This window comes from Peromyscus maniculatus, chromosome 12 (assembly GCF_049852395.1).
Source record: "Peromyscus maniculatus bairdii isolate BWxNUB_F1_BW_parent chromosome 12, HU_Pman_BW_mat_3.1, whole genome shotgun sequence".
Taxonomy (NCBI): domain Eukaryota; kingdom Metazoa; phylum Chordata; class Mammalia; order Rodentia; family Cricetidae; genus Peromyscus; species Peromyscus maniculatus.
Window position 1 is genome coordinate 81,420,236 of NC_134863.1, and position 17,499 is coordinate 81,437,734.

General features: G+C 49.4%; 1 protein-coding gene across 2 annotated transcripts in view; it reads left to right on the forward strand.

Annotated features, from left to right (window-relative positions):
- Positions 1-17,499, forward strand: part of Mrps6 (mitochondrial ribosomal protein S6) — a 68,770-nt gene that overhangs the window by 43,910 nt on the left and 7,361 nt on the right. For both annotated transcript variants that reach the window (XM_042259557.2, XM_076549229.1), the window contains exon 2: positions 10,156-10,295. In XM_042259557.2, the coding sequence (XP_042115491.1) occupies positions 10,156-10,295 (140 nt within the window). The remainder of the gene's footprint in view (positions 1-10,155; positions 10,296-17,499) is intronic.

Sequence of the window (17,499 nt, forward strand, 5' to 3'; positions counted from 1 at the left end):
CATCCCTTTCGCTCAGTCTGTCCTCTGTGTGAAGAGGCTGGAGTGGGCGGTAAAGGCAGGGACTAGATTGTGCACCGAGGCAGCAGTCAACAAGACGGCTCCTCCTCGGGAATCTCTACCTGACCCGTGCTCTCACCAGCCACTGCATGAGCTGTGGCATTTCATTTACTTGCTGCCATAGTAACCAGGACTCCTGCCTGTCTTCCTGTCTCCCTTTCTTCATCTGGAAGGGACTGGGGAAGATGGAAATGGACCCAGCCAGAGGATCCTGGATTTGGGGATGTTCTCGGGATAGTAAACATGGGTGCTGCCTGAGTTGGTTTTGTTTCCTGCTGATGAAGTGGGAGCCACAGGTAGCCCCACCCCCACCCCCGCCCCCGGGATAGCTGTTCTCGCTGTGCTTTCTGGGAGGACTGTAGTCTTATCACGAGAAAGGCTGTTTACGCCTTCAATTGGAGTTAGGAAAGGTCTCTGTGTCTGAGTGAGGCCACTTAGACCCCAAAAGAAGGACCTATGTTCTGCCTCATGCAGATCCCAGCCTGCGATGTATACATGTGTGTTCATGCATATGCATAAACCACTGGAAGTGTGGGCACAATACATGGTAGAAAGGAGACTGGGAAGCTATAGGTACAGGGAGAGGAGACCATGGGGGGTGGGGTCCAGGAGAACAAGTAGAGAGGAGACCATGGGGGTGTGCGTGTACAGGAGAACATGTAGAGAGGAGACCATGGGGAGTGGGGTCCAGGAGAACAAGTAGAGAGGAGACCATGGAGGGTGGTGTACAGGAGAACAAGTAGAGAGGAGACCATGGGGGGGCGTGTACAGGAGAACATGTAGAGAGGAGACCATGGGGGGGCGTGTACAGGAGAACATGTAGAGAGGAGACCATGGGGGGGGGCGTGTACAGGAGAACAAGTAGAGAGGAGACCATGGGGGGGGCGTGTACAGGAGAACATGTAGAGAGGAGACCATGGGGGGGGGGCGTGTACAGGAGAACATGTAGAGAGGAGACCATGGGGGGGGGGTCCAGGAGAACATGTAGAGAGGAGACCAGGGGAGGTAGCAGGTACTAAGGAAGGACCAAACACAGGCAAAAAACAGGAGTCATGAAAGAGGATATAAAGCTAATTGTTTTTCTAGTTTCAATTTTTAATGGTTTTTGTCATTTTGTGGTGGGTACATGAATAAAAATTCAGTTGACAGTGAAAGTGTAACACTGTGCACAGTCCCCCTCCCCCCTTCAGAATGGCCTTTCTGCTGTAGTTCACTGAGATGTGTGTGCAGTGTGGGCTGGGCCAGTGTCTGTTTCTGCTGTAGTTCATTGAGATGTGTGTGCAGTGTGGGCTGGGCCAGTGTCTGTTTCTGCTGTAGTTCACTGAGATGTGTGTGCAGTGTGGGCTGGGCCAGTGTCTGTTTCTGCTGTAGTTCACTGAGATGTGTGTGCAGTGTGGGCTGGGCCAGTGTCTGTTTGAGTGGCTAACTTTACCCTGCAGGGTGACGTTTACATTTGTGAGTTCATTACAATACAGTGATTTTTATTAAAGAAAAGAGAAAGTTGTGGGTTTCAGGATGGCTCAGCAGGTAAACGCTGTCTGTGCAAGCGGGGGCCTGAGGGGGACCGTGGGAGCCACAGAGAGGTGGGGGGAGAGGGCTGACACTGTAAAGTTGTCCAGACATCACACACACACACACACACACACACACACACACACACACACACTCACGGAATAATAATAAGTGAAGAAGAGAAGGCTTAGGGCCTCGTATAAACTGCTGCATGTCACTTTGTAGAGTGCGAAAGAGCTGGGTCCTGGGGAGACCCCAGATATCACCTTTGCTCCTGGAGAGAGAGAAACATTTCAGGGCCCAGGACCTTTGAATCTCCAAGTCAGTTGAATTTTGAATTGACATATATGTGGGAGAGATGGGAGCATCTTTTTTCTTTGTTCCAGGCAGGGCCTTCTGTAGCCCAGGCTGGCCTCAAACTCACTGTGTAGCCAAGAATGAGCTCTTGTCCCCTCCTCCAGAGTGCTGGGGTTGCAGGTGTGTCGTCACTGGCTGGACGTCTTAGTTTGAAGCTCACTGGGTGGAAGTGTGTGTTGAGGATGCCACGGCGATCGCCTTCTCCCTGTGACTGGGCTCATGTAGTGAAGGGCATGTAAGGTTCTATTCAGGAAAGCCCCCAAAGTCATTCTTAAAATATATCCGAGTGACAGTCTTTGACTTGAGGCTCTGGAAAAAAGCTGACGAAGGAACTAAACCACGTCACAGTTGAATTACAGTGTTATATGTGAATCATATAATGTTAGCCTGTGCGTACAAGCAGCTAACAGCTAACACCCTGCTCTGTGGGTCAGTTTTTAAGATTATCCATTGGCATCCTGGAGCCGTCTAGTGCCTCCTGGAGAGCTGTCTTGTTTCTGATTTAACAGTCTTCTGCCCACCTTGTTGCTGAAATGACTTCACAGTTGTCTGTCGGCCTTTGCAGGTGGAACCGTAGCTTGCACACTCATTGGCAGGGTAAACCCCACCTCCTCTTCTTCTTAGGCCCTGGATTTGGTGTGACGGTGATCTGTGGAACTGAGGTCAGCCTCTGGGCTCCTCCTTTTTCCCTTCCATTCTTTTATGTTCTTTTCTTTTTCATCATGTAGCCCAGCGAGCGCATGGTCATTATTTCCCAGGTCTCCAGCTCCCGCTTCCGGCAGGCAGCACAGCCTTAGCTCTCCTCCAGGGACCACTGGTATGTTGGGCGCATTGGTCAGTGTTCTGATCAGATTCTAGGGCCAGTGATCCCAGTTCCTCCTGAGTTAAATTTCACTCTGCTTCCCCAAGAGACAATGATAAGTTGTAATAGCCATTGGTCCTGGAACTACATCCTGCCAGGCTCTGAGTTACCTGGAAGCTGTCTGTATGCCCATTACTGATTGTTACTGGAAACTTGTGTGAATACAGAATTAGCAACTGTGTATGTTTTCAGGAGCAGATCTAGGATTCACAGAATTCACAAACTTCACTGATCACTCCCCCATGTGCCCACAGTGAACTAAATTTGTTCCCAAGGAAGTTTGCTCCTAATTTGGCCATTAAGGGAAATGGGATCTGGGCTCCCAAACATAAGCAGAACTGCCATGTGACGCAGTAACACAACTTCTGGGACTGAAAATGAAGGAAGAAATCAGTGTATTTAACAGAAACCAGTGTCCCCATGTGTTACAACAGTGCTCATTATAGATAAGGCACAGTCTTCTGTGTGTCTGTCAGTGTTCATGGAGAAAACACAGCACACACATAGCGAAATACTCAGCCGTAGAGAAAATGCAGCACACACATAGTGAAATTCTCTGCCATAAAAGCAGTGAGCTCATGTCAGTTGCATCAGAAAGGATGAGTCTGAAGGGTGCAGTAAGTGTCATAAGCAGGCCCAGGACACAGAACTACAAGTGCTTACTTTTGAAGAAGCTAAGTAAGTTGGCCCCACAGTGGTAAAGAGCAGACTGATTTCGAGAGAGTGAGGATAGAGAGGTTAGTAACAGGTGCAAAGAGCAGGAGGGGAGCCCTGTAGTCAAGGGAGTAACTCAGACATTAAGCTACGTTTCAGAATAGCTTGAAGAACGGATTTTGGAAATGGCAAGTGTCTAGGTGTGGGATAAGACAGTTCCTCTGATCTGAGAGCTTCTCGCTGTGTGCATGTATTGAAATACATTGATCCATACAGAAGGACTATAGTGTGTCCACTGGTTTTTAATGGTTTCTATGACAACTTTTATTGACTATAAAACAAATCAGTTAATAAAACAATGTTAAAGTAAGCAAATGTAGATCCTCTCATTTGTTAGCTAAGCAGCTGACGTTTCTCACACTCTTCCTGTGTGTGCATATAGAAAATGCACATGTGTTTTTATTATTAAATGTATATTTATTATTAACACATTTATTGACTGGTGAGGTGGCATGGTGGGTAAAGATCTGCAGTGGAAAGAACCATCTCCCAAGTGTTGTCCTTCTGACCTCCGGACGGGCACTGTGGCATGTCCATGTCCATGTGTGTGCACACACTAGTGAATGCATGAAGCATGTCAGCAAGTAAAGATCAGTAGCATGTTTGTTTGTTAAAATTATTTATTTTTATTTTCTGTGCACTGGTGTTTTGCTTGCATGTGCGTGAATGTGTCAGATCCTGGAACTGGAGTTGTAGACAGTCGTGAGCTGCCGTGTGGGTGCTGGGAACTGAACCCGGGTCCTCTGGAAGTGCAGCCAGTGCTCTTAACCACAGAGCCACCTCTCCAGGCCCGAGAGCATGTGTTCAGTGCTGACATAAAAATATCTTACTTGTTCAAATTCAGTGAAAATAATTTTATTGAGCATATCTGCTGTTAATGGGCAGCCAACTTCACTTAACGAAGTATGTTGTGAGCTTTGTCACAATCGTCTTGATAGTTAGACCCTTGTATGTGGGTATGCCAGATTGTTTAGAGTAAGTTTTTAAGTGATTATGGAATTTTAAGTATATGTATTTCAGCTAATAAACGTTCCAGAAAGCTTCTGTTTTTGCCAGTGTTGTAGGTAAGTTTTAAAGAAACTGAAACTATAGACAGAAGACTGCCCTGAGTAGCAATCAGCTCAGGCTCCTACCTATTGGAAACACATCTCCACATTGATTTGTTCCACATGCCAGTTCCGTCCTTCTCCCTGTCCACCGTCCATCCAGACCTTCTCTGGGCACTTTCTTTGACACTGTTTTCAGGACCTGCCTGGAGTTTGCTTTCTCTCACCTGCCACGTAAAAGTGGCCGTTCATCTGCCTTCTCAGCACTTGGCTTTTCACTTGCCTTTGGCCTGTGCTTTAACTGACCACCTGGCCTGTCACTGTCCCGGTCTGCAACATGCTTTAAGAGCAGGACTCTGCCTCACACTGTCTTTTCTTTGGGGTTGGATTTCACAGTGAGCAACTTGACATACTTGTCTGGGGAAAGAAACTTTAAAAAGAGTGTTTGCAGGTCAATATTTTGAGCCATAAGAAATAGTGCTTGGTTGTTCCTGATTCCCTCAAAGGGACAGTTTCAAAAGACTTGACTTTGATTTCTGGGACCAAGGGATTTGGCACACCCCTGAGAAATACAGTTCCTGCTGCCTCCGTGGCTGGTAGTCAGGATGTGTGCATGCGTCTTCTCTTCTAACGCCCCCCCACCCCCCCCACCCCCCACCCCCCCACCCCCCCCCACGTGGATTACTGTCAGGTGGCACGGTGAGACTCGGTGGGTGTTTTATTACCCCGGAACTGTTACTACACACGGGAAATAAGTTTTGCAGGGTGACCACTTGTTACGTCTGAACTGTGAATCTTGCAGAATTTAGTCAGACATCATCTTTACAGTCTTGCATTTACTGGAGTACTGTCAGAGCATTGTGTTTGCTGCCGCAGTCAGAGTCTTGCTAAATAGCCGTAGAGAGGCCAGTTCATGAACAGGATGGAAGGAACCCCTCACACCCAACACAGTGAACCAGCAAACTCTAATATTAACAGGGGAGGAAGAAAACGACCGTGGCTAATCCAGTCAGAACACAGCCCACAGGACCATAGGAAATAGCAGCTCCCTCAATAATAACTTTCAGTGGAAATAGCCTTAACTCACCAGTTAAATGATGCAGATTAACTGGGTTGGAAAACAAGATCCAACCGTTTGTTGCCTGGCAAAGATATTGGAAAACCTAGTCAAAGGGTGAAGGTCAACTTACCTGGAAAATGGAGGTTGGAAAGAAGCCGCTATAGCTCATCTGAGATCAGAACTAGTTGGAAGAGAGATGTCAAAAACCACCAAATTTTGTAATCCGTGAATGGGCCAATAAACTGGACAGTTTTCAAAGGTACAAACGCAAATGGCCAGTAAACATTTTAAAAGTGTTCCGCATCAGTGGCCATCAGGTAATGCACACAAAAACCTCCTACCCCAGTCAGAACTGCTCTCATTAGGAAACCAAGAGCAGTGACCTCTGGTGAGGAGATGGGAGAGAGGAGACCAGAGTCACTGCTCTTGGGAATGTGAAGTGCTGGACCCGCTATGGAAACCCGTCTAGAAGTTTCTCAGAAAACCAAAAGTATAGTACTATATGACCCAATGATACCAGTGCTAGGCAAACACCCAAAAGCTCTCAGTTTGTACCACATGGGCACTTGTACGTCCATGTCGGCTGGCCACACTGTTCACCAGAGCTGCTGTGCCCATCAGCAGATGAGTGGGTAAGGACTGTGTTGTCAGAAAAATTAAGGAGCTGAAAATTACATGAAGTGCCACATGTTTTCTGTCGCCCCAGAACCTAGATTTTGTATATGGATGCATATGTATGCGGGGATAAAGATTGTGAAACTGGAATGGGGACCATGAGAGAGTGTCAGGGGGAGAAACAAAAGCGAGGGTGATAAAATACACCTGAACTGAAGCAGGAAGGGGGTGGGCAGGGGAGGGGCCGAGGAGGGGAGGGGCTGGAGCAGGGGAGGGGCTGGAGCAGGGGAGGGGCTGGAAGAGGGGAGGAGCTGGAGGAGGGGTGGGGCCGGAGGAGAGGAAGGGCCGGAGCAGGGGAGGGGCCGGAGGAGGGGAGGGGAGAAGTGGTCAAGAGGTGAGCACAGTGGAGTGTGCCCCCAGCGCTTTGAAAGCTCATTAAAAAGCCGAACAATCATAAATTCACCTGTGAAACTGTAAACTTGTGTTTTTTGTGTTTTTACACAACAGTAGCTTTAAAAGCAGATGGGATTTCTGGTGCACTGAACGTGTTGGTTCCTGTCCAGTGCGGTTGTCTGTGCTGCGGCTGGTCGGTCACTCCCGGCTCGGCCGGGCCTGCTGGTCACAGACCTCGTGGCCTCGTTTTCAGAGAGCAGCCGCACGGCTGTTTTCACAAGTGTTTTCTCTCCGACCATGAGAAGTCTGTCCTGTTACTTCCCTTGTCTGTCCACACTGTGTTGTCTGCAAAAGCCCGCCGAGATTATACACGTGACTGTGTTTCTTAGTATCCCGGCCTTGTCCTTACTGTTTTACTGGGATCTTAAAATAGCTCTGGGCTGCAACTCTTTAATTTTTGTTTTATTTGAAACAAGGTCTCTACATAGTCCCGACTGTCCTAGAACTCACTATGTAGAGCAGGCTAAGTCTGCCTCCCAAGTGCTGTGGTTAAAGGCATGCACCACCACGCCTGGGCAGCTCTTAATTAATTCATGTGTGGGGGGTGGCACATACGTGTGGAAGTCAGAGGACAACTTGTGGGGATGAGTTCTCTCTCCCACTAGGTGAGTCTCTGCTGCCGCCCAAGGTCTGCCACTCCTGAGTCACCAAACTGTAGCACAAACAAGGTTCTGGGAAGTCACACAGCTAGGCTAGACCCAGCTTCACAGTTGAGCCTTGCGTGTGTAGGCAAGATGGCTTGTCGCACATTTGTGGTAGATACACAGCCATTTCTTCCCCAAGGTCTTCTATTGTAGACCTTAACTCTAATCTCTTGGAAGTTAGTGTTCACTACACTTCCTCCCCCCCCCCCCCCCCCCCCCGCAGTTCTGGAAGAATTTTTCTCAATGCAAAGTTTCTAGGAACCTAATGTGTTGACTTTTCAAACAGTGTTATTTTGAAGGATATGGAGTCTTCAAGTTCAGATCCAGCAAAGAGTGGGAAAGGCTTTACATTATACAATTGATTATTTCTGTCCTGCTCTACCTTCTCGGGCCTGACTGCTTGGGAGTTTGCTCCAGCTAGTTGCTGTTGTGACATACATTTCCAAGTCATAGTCCTAGGAAAAGCTTAGGACTGTAGAAGAGAAATAAGAAAAAATGTCATGATACATAAAGTAGATAGTAGTTTGTTAAAGTATACGGAAATTAACTATAAAATACTAAATTTAGCAAGCTTGCATGCTTATAAAACAAAAAGAAGCTAAAAATCATACACAACACTCACTTTTCCCAGTCCAGAAAGCAAAATGCTACATTCTATGTGAGTGAGTGAGTGAGTGAGCGAGCGATGTCATAACTGTATGACCACACTCATTCCCAGCTGCATCCTGCTGCTCCTCCAGTGAGCTCAGGTGTTGCCAGGAGTCTCCGTAATGCCCACAGTGAGCTGATCACTGTGTGGGCAGTTCCTGTCTGGTACACTCTGCCATAGCAAAGTGGATTTTGGTTGTTCTTGGGTTTTTCACTGCTTGTAATTTACAGAACATCTGATATATGCTAGTTGACTGTTTAATGCTAACCAGTGAGACTTCTCATTAAGAGGCCAGTAGGTAGATGTTTGGATAGTCAAGTTGACTGTTGGAGTTTTGGCTTCAGGGGTGGAGGGTTGGCACAGGCGAACCTTGCTGTTGTTGGAGGGTCTACTGTAGGGTGTAATGTCTCATAAATTAACATAAATTAACATAAATCCAGGTAGGCACAAACTTTCACTCCTCATGGATTCTTCAGCACCACACATGTGTTGCACGATGTGAATTAGGGTGGGCGTAGATAGATGGAATGGTGAGGTCATGGAATTGGTGTTGAGGCTGATGGTGGTCATTGGCCTGCTGACCTGTCCAGTGGGAATCCACTTCTGTATCATCACACCTAGGCTGTGATGTGTGGTGTATTTCAGGATGAGAGGCCTGAGGCCCTGCTGGCTTCCTCAACCATGCACAGTGGAAAACGGGTTGGCCACGTAGTGATGATCAGGTTTGGTGGCCATCTGGTATCTGTTGTAACTACAAATCTGCTTTAAGGAAAAACAGCCACAAACACTTCAAATGCATGAGTTGGCTGTGTTTCCATAAAACTTAATGTCTTTGGGAGTCTACTTTATTTGAGATAAGGTATATGAAAAATGTTGAGCAACTTTAGTAACCAAAAACCTTTTATTTCTCTTTCAATATCTCTTTTCAAAGAAATTACATCGTGTGTGTGTGTGTGTGTGTGTGTGTGTGTGTGTGTGTGTGTGAATGTGGGCTCACTTTTCCCCGTGTGCATTTAGAGGTCAGAGGATAACTTGTGTGAGTCAGTCTTTTCCATCCAGCACATGGGTCCCAGGGGTTGACCTCGGGTTGGGGAGTGAGTGCCTTTAGCCACTGAGCCATCTCACCAGCCCTCAGTCTCTAAACTACTGACTAGTTTGAAATCACAGCCAAATGAGTGTGTCCATTTACACAGTTCATGCCTTGACTTTGCTACAAAGTGAAAGAATATGTTTTGTTTTCTTAAACTGCCTTTATGGTAGGTAGCCATTTTTTTTAACTGATATGATAAAATCTCCTTTTAAAAAGAACATTTCTTTGTGTTTGTATGGTGTGTGTATGTGTACTTGTGTGTGTTGGGGGGAGGATTCACTCCCCTGTGTATGTGGGGAGAGGGTATGCACTTGGTGAGTGTGTACACATGTGTGTCTGTGTGTGTGCCCTCACCTGTGACTGTGTGTGTGTGTAGGGGTGAGACCAGGCGTTTACTTCAGGTGTCTTTGTTGTTTTATCTACCATGTTCATTTTTATGGTCTCTCACCAAACTGGTGCTCACAGTTTGACTTGACCCGTTGGCCAGTGAGCCCCGGGATCTGCCCCCACTCACACGTGTGCACACATGTGCACATGTCTGTCTCTATGGCATCGTCCTTTTCTGTTGTCTGCTCCCCTTCCATGTTCTGTGTTCAACTCTTCATTAGACTGTGTGTGCTGCCATGGGATACAGGTTGAATCTTACCCTTTGCCCTTTTGGTTATGATCCCCTAATTTTCCTGTGGGATCCAGGCCTTTCCCACTTGGCTGTGGTGGGTCATGACTCAGGTGCCCTGACAACAGGCCGATCTCCTGGGATTTCTATTTTGACTCATAATATAGAAGACTGGACAGTGATTGGCCCTGCGGATCCTGGCTGAGGCCCTTGAGAGAAGCCGCTCGTTATTTCCCACCTCCAGATCCACGGAGCTGTGCTGGCCCCGAGCTCTCTCCTCTGTACCTGTGAGCTGTCCTGTATCTTCAGAGCCCTTTGCTTCATTTTATTTATTTATTTAGCCAAAACCAATTTCAGTTGCTTTTACCCAGAGATCTCTAGCAGCATGGCCTTAATTGATTATTCTAATTTTCATATTGATTGTGATTTTTTTCTTTCTTCTCTTTGAAAAACAAAACAAAACAAAACAAACAAACCTAGCCAGAGACGGCTGCTGCTTTGAAACGTACACTAGAATCCCTGATGGACCGCGGGGCCATAGTGAGGAACCTGGAAAACCTTGGTGAGCGCGTTCTTCCGTACAAGATCTCCAGCCACGGCCAGCAGCACAGCAGAGGCGGGTAAGTTCCCCTGGGCGGTGGCTTCGTGGGCTTCAGAAAGAATACGGCGGCTTCATCTTAGGAACGACGGTCACTGTTGTGCAGTTGTTCTTCAGGTAGCACTTACAGAAGCAATGTTGTATTGCAGATGCTGTCTTAGTTAGGGCTTTATTGATGTGAAGAGACACCATGACTACCACAGCTTTTCATAAAGGAAAACCTTTAACTGGGGCTGCTGGCTTACAGTGCAGAGGTTCAGTCCATGATTATCATGGCAGGAAGCATGGTGGCATGCAGGCAGATGTGCTGGAGGAGTTGAGAGTTCTACATGGGGATGAGCAGGGAGTGTGAGCCACTGGGCCTGGCTTGAGCTTCTCTGACCTCAAAGCCAACCCCCTCCAACAAAGCCAACCCCTCCAACAAAGCCAACCCCTCCAACAAAGCCAACCCCTCCAACAAGGCCAACCCCTCCAACAAGGCCAACCCCTCCAACAAAGCCAACCCCTCCAACAAGGCCAACCCCTCCAACAAGGCCAACCCCTCCAACAAAGCCAACCCCTCCAACAAGGCCAACCCCTCCAACAAAGCCAACCCCTCCAACAAAGCCACACCTACTCCAACAAGGCCAACCCCTCCAACAAAGCCAACCCCTCCAACAAAGCCAACCCCTCCAACAAGGCCAACCCCTCCAACAAAGCCACACCTACTCCAACAAGGCCAACCCCTCCAACAAAGCCAACCCCTCCAACAAGGCCAACCCCTCCAACAAAGCCACACCTACTCCAACAAGGCCTCACCTACTCCAACAAGGCCTCACCTACTCCAACAAGGCCACACCTACTCCAACAAGGCCACACCTACTCCAGCAAGGCCACACCTACTCCAACAAGGCCACACCTACTCCAACAAGGCCACACCTACTCCAGCAAGGCCACACCTACTCCAACAAGGCCACACCTACTCCAACAAGGCCACACCTACTCCAACAAGGCCAACTCCCTCCAACAAGGCCTCACCTACTCCAACAAGGCCACACCTACTCCAACAAGGCCACACCTACTCCAACAAGGCCTCACCTACTCCAACAAGGCCACACCTACTCCAGCAAGGCCACACCTACTCCAGCAAGGCGCATCTCCTAATAGTTCCACTCCCTCTGGGCCTATGAGGGCCATCTTCATTCAGGCCTGCACAGATGGAGAGGTCAAACTGGCTTTAGCAGGCAGGTCAGAATAGAGAGCTGAAGTAGACAATGGCCCTGTAGGCTCCCACTGGGGAAGCTGTTTTCAATCTCAGACTTCTTTTTTTTTTGACATTTTCCTTTTGCCTTCAGAAGGCCTTGGGTTGCAGATTACAAAGCAGACTTCTTTGGACCAGCTGCACCAGAGAGGAATGGTCCGCCTTCCTCCGAAGTCGTACAGTTTTCTCTCTGGGTGTGTTTGACCAGGGCTCCACTCTGGCACTCAGAACTTTGTGCTTGGGCAGCTTCTGGAGTCCTTGAGCACTGACTTCAGGTTCACACTTGCGTTGTCTTGGGGATGGAAAGAGACTGCAGCTGTGTGCTGGTCAGGGCACTGCTTTACTGCTGTGGGGTTCACCGTGTGGCTTGGGTTGTGCTGGGGTGTGGCACACACTGCAGACATCTTCATTGCCTCCCCTGGTTGTGTCAGCTTCTTGAGAGCGCCTCGCCAGAGTGCCTGAGTGTTGCTAGGAGACAGGAAGTGTGCAGCGGCTGGGCTTCTTCTGTGGTCGTGATAACAATGAGGGATGGAGCGTGTGTGCGTGCGCATGTGTGTGGCATAGTGTGCGTGCATGGCAGGGTGCACAGCCTTTCTTCTTTTTTTTTAAACTTAGTCACACATTGGTGTGGCTTTACCACAGGACTGTGGATGTCCTTGCCTTTCTGTTGAAAAGGAACGTGTGCAGTCTGTCCAGGAACAATTAGCTGTTCTTACGTAGAATGCGACAAGTCGTCGTCCTCATCCATGTGGTGCTTGTGGAGAATCCAGCTGGAGTGTCCCTTTTCTGTCTGTCGTCATGAGTTCTGTTCCCCCCGGCATTTCTTTAACCCCCTGGGCCCACACTTGAGAGCTGCTGTGTTCACTCTTCTCGTGGCAGGCCTCCATGTGTGGAGCATGTGTGGCGGGGTGGAACCAGTGCTCATCTCGAGGTGCCCACCTGGTAGCACGTGCCCGTTGCAGGCCTTGCCCAGGTGCCTGTTCCTCACCACGGATCGTGTTCTGGTCCCTCTAGCCGTTGGTGTTGGGAGAGCGCCTAGGAAGGGAGGGGCACCCACCGTCTTGGCTGTTCTCCGCATGTGTGGCTACCACGTACCAGGAAGAGGGATTCAGGGTTTGTACTTGTGTTGCTGAGAAAAGTCATTGCCCGCCTTGATCTGGTTAAGGTCCTATTTTCAAAACTCTGTATCTGAATACTAGTTTACAGAGATGCCGAAACAAAAACCGGGCGTGTGACGTCGGTGTGGCGTGGGGAGCCTTACCTGGCTGTCTTTCTAGAGACGCAGTGGGACAGAAATGAGGAGGAGCCCTTCAGTAAGAAGTGGTGCTCGTCAGTTTCATGTGAGCCTGGTGTGTGTGTGTGTGTGTGTGTGTGTGTGTGTGTGTGTGTGTGTGTGTGTGTGTGAAAGTGCAGGCCTGTGCTTGCTATAGTGCATGAGTGGAAGTCAGAGGACACCTGAAAGTTGGTTCTCCCTTGCCACTCTGGGATTTAGGATTGAACGAAGGTGATCAGGATTATGGACAAGCTCTTTCACCCCTACCCCACCCCACCCCCACCCCAGCCATTTTGCTGGCCCAGGCATGACACTTTCTTTTTACGTACTCATGAATATTTTCTGTGCTGGTGTTTGGTAAATGAGCACTGAGGCCTAGTATACTTAGAATTGCCCGAGTAAAGGTTTCTCAATGCCTGTCTTAGGGAGCTTCAGGTTAGTTGGGTGCTTCATCCAGCCCCTCCTAGCCACTAAGCCTGCCCCCTACCCCCCATAGTAGGCATTTCTTCAGTTGACAGATTGCTTGTGTACAGTGTGCATAACCAAGGTGCCGCACACATGACATGTCACAGGAAGTGCACTCTTTGCAGATGGTTAAGAAACAGTAGGCTTGCTGACTACACATTTAGCATTTAAAGCTTGGGTTCATTTCAGCAGCCTGGAGGTTGTGACAGGTCCTTGCAGTTTGGACAAGGCACTGATTCAGGTTTTTGTGCTGTGTGTATGAGTCAGTGTTGTTTAGCTGGCTAATTAAACGGGCCTGCATGCCCTTTAGGAACTCACGCTTCATGTGCTGCTGTGATCGTGTTCTAGGAGATACAGTATGTTTCAGTGGCATCCACAAGTCTTGGGATGATTCTTGGGCTCGTCACGGTTGCTGGTGTCGTCGTTTTCAGTCTGTTGGAAGTCTCGGTGTGTGCGCTAACCTAGGTAGCAGCACTGGGCCGACTAGAGGAGCCCTCCAGCAGTCACAGTGCCTGCCTGCACAGGCCTGACAGGCAGCCTCTGCCGCAGTTACACCTCAGCATGGCCATCACTGCCACTGCCAGCCTCTCACGTGCTTCCCCAAATTGGCCCCAACTTGTGCCAAAAAATAAAGATGTCATGATTCCAAATACTAATTTGGTCAGACCCTACTTGAGAAGCAGGTTATATTCTAGAGACTGGTCTGCAGATCCCTGTTACTGGGAACTTGTTTGTTCACTGAACAACTTGGTGGTTCAGTTCCCACGCCCTTCCTGAGACAGTTCCTTATTCCCTGTCTCCAGGGGCTGCAGAATTGGATAGGTTGTTTATGCTGAGCTGAGGACCATCTTAAACTTTTAAAACATGTTCATCTGGCTGCCTTCTCAGAGATGGAGCGAAGGGCTTGGACCCCTGTAACTGTGTGTATACGATTTTTCTATGCTCCTAAGGGCTGGACACCTGTACCTGTGTGCATACGATTTTTCTATGCTCCTAAGGGCTGGACACCTGTACCTGTGTGCATACGATTTTTCTATGCTCCTAAGGGCTGGACACCTGTACCTGTGTGCATACAATTTTTCTATGCTCCTAAGGGCAGCCATGTCCTAAGTCAGCTGGCTGCCAGGTCATGATCTTGGGAACAGAGCAGAGTTCAAAAGATTCCTCTGCTGCGTGGGCCCGGTGGGAGTGGTTGGGAACTTCGGGGCTCCTGGATCAGCTTTTCAGATGGAAGCTCTGGCTTCTGTGCCCACATGTTGTCACTGGGCAGTGCCTGGAAGCCACCAGAGTACAGCCTGGGACTGCTGTTCTTAGAGGGGCAGGGAGTCATTCTTCGCTCTGGATTTCCTCTGGTTCCTTGCGGGCCTCTGGATGATCTCCGCTTGTGCCTCCACACCTTGAGGCCTGTCTGTCGGGTGGAGAGGGCACCTTTGTAGGTGTCCCTCGCTGTGTTACATTAGAGTGGAGCAGTGGTGGTAGATGCTCCATTGACCCGTGCTTAAGAAGGGCTGGCATCCCCCCAGGCCTGGTGATGGCTGCCGCAGACACAGCCTCCAGTCTCACCCCAGGGCCGCACGCCCTTTGAAGCCCTTTGCACCAGATGTGGGGGTGGAGAGAGATTTCTAGAGCAGAGGGGAGGTCTCTGGTGCTGAGCTTGTCTCTCTCAGGTGGTGTGACCGACCACGTCTATAATGGAACAGCTGGGGTCTGGGCTGACCTCATGTCCATAAGAATCTTTAGGTGTGGAGGGCCTTAAGTTTGGTAGGTGTGTATGACCAAGCTCTCTGGCTATGTGCAGGACACTCTTCTATTTACAGCTGAGCAGAATGATCACAATAGCCGCTCTGGAGAATGAGTGGAATTTTACTGACTTGTTCCCTAAATGTGTCTGCAGCTTACTTACTCTGAGCATGCTGGCGCCCTCTCTGGAGGAGGTTGAGTCTCCCCTGTAGTTTTCCTATTCGTTAACATTTCTGGGTTCTTATGTTTTCCTGCCAGCATGAGTCAAGGCCGGTGTCCTGGCCCCAGTTCTGTGTGTAGGTGCTCTCTGCAGCTTGTTGGGGGCAGGGATGCTATGTCCTTGAAGGTTTCTTTTCAGTGGCATTTCCCCAAGGTTTGTAGAATTACTGGTTTTTAAAATGCACACGACCCAACGGATAGAAAGGGAAATGGGTCTGTCTGTAGACGGCCCTTCGGCTTTAAGGTGAATAATTCGCTGCCTCTGTGAAGTCTGAGATCAGAAAGGTCTAACCAAGCCGGTGTAGCAACAGGCATGCACACAGACCGCCTCTTGTCCTCTTGTCTTCAAACAGGTTCCAAGATGCTCTGGGGCTGCAGAGCCCTCCCACCCTCCCAAACTCCCCCACCCCCTGGGAGCCACTGAGCACTTGAGTGGAAAATTCCACCGTCTGCCATAGGCAGGGGAGGGTGTCTGAGAGGACAGGGACAAAGAACATAGCTCCAGTTTAGCGAGCTCTTTGTGGGCTTCAGACAAACGGAATCGGAGAGAATGCAGCCTTTCTCGCTAAGAGCGCCACCAGGGAGCATGTCTTCCCCAGCACCTCCAGCAGTGGGGCTGGGGGCTCAGGCCCGGGCAGTGGCCTTGCTGAAGGGCTGGGCCCGGCTTTCAGAGCGGCAGGAACTGGAGGCGGTTTCCTTGGGGAAGCTCTGCTGTGCAGGGGGCCAGCTTGGGAGCATTGTTCCCAGTACTGAGCATGGCCTGCCCTAGGAATCCATTTCTCCGCAGCTTCTCCTCAGACCTCTGGAGCCCTGGTCCTCATGGGGAGTTTGGTGATGCTAAAGTGACTTAAATTCACAGGAGGGTGAGTTGTCATCCTCAGGCCGTCTGTGCAGAGGCCGTGTGCTGCCCTCGGCCTTGAACACTGCATCTGTAACGAGATGTGCTTTAGTGTACTGTGTCTGTTTGGGCCTCACCTCTCCCTCGGCAGCAGTGAGCACCTCACTTCCACTTCTGAGGGGTGGTGTGCAGCTCTGTAGAGAAGGGATGCTCGGGAGAGCAGATGTCAGCTCTGTTCATGAGAAGGTTCTGAATTAGAAGCACATACAGGACAGAGACCTTCAGATATAAACACTGCTGGGCTCTGGGTTCAAGGCTGCCTGTTGTGCGCTGTCTTCTTCTGTGTGTGCAGCATGTGACTGAAAAATGCTGAGATGTGGAGTGTAATTAGAGTTTAGATTATTGCACTGATGTTTTCCACAATGATTTGTCCCCTTACTGGTTTAATTACTGATGAAAATGAAAACAGAAAAACGGAAACTAACTAACTGGAGTGTTTCATTGTTTATTAGACTGCCCTCTTGTAGGCCTGTCAGGGCAGTTGCAGAGGGGTGGTAGTTCTAACTCATTCTACCATTGGTGAGGAACTCATAGTGAGATGGATGGAGATGAGGATCCACATACTAAGACTTCACTGTTTTCTTTCTGCCTTGACACTCCAAGACACAGGAAGTCACCGACGGCTTTAGGACCCCAAAAGTTACAGAATTACAGGTCGTAAGTGATAGACAGGAAAATATAGCTCAACCCCTTGGTGAGTGCCAGAAGCATCCACAGTTGTCCTGGTGTGGTGTTGCCGTCCTTGTCCTTTCCCTTCGGAGTCTGTCTTTCAGCCTCCCTGCAGCTCAGCACCTCTGTATCCAGCTGTGGAGTCTGCAGCAGGGTGGAGGGAGCTGCTGTCTCCATCGGAGCCATCCTCTGCAGGGTGGTCTCAGGCTTTATGTCTCTGTAGGCTTAGGCTGTCAGGAGAGGGGCAACCGGCCTCAGAAGCGGTCCATTCCCGGCAGCGGCGGCCCTGTGTAGGTGGTGCAGCAGCTGTAACTGGATCCTTCTCAGTGCTGCTCTCTGTGGCCCACAGCTGAGGGAGGGCTGCTGCAGCCTGGCGGGGGTGGGAGTCTTGTGGAAGCTGTAGGAGCCTGAATTTCTTTGAGCACAAAACCCTGGTGACTTTTTTCTTAATATCAACTGGCCAAAGGACCGTTCTAGAAGCCTGAAGTCCTGTGTACTTAATTGCTTCGGCCTTCTGAGGTTTGTCTGCAAGACACATTCGCTTAAGTTTGCTAGATAATAGTTTAGGAAAAAAGAATGCTGTCTGGAAGCAACAGCTCTTTTTGTGTGAGAAGGCCATGTGGGTAGACTGGGCCACTCAGGCACATGGGTTGAGTATGCCCTGTGTTATGATATATTGCACGGGGGACCCCGAGGGTATCCTGAGCGTGCAGGAAAACATG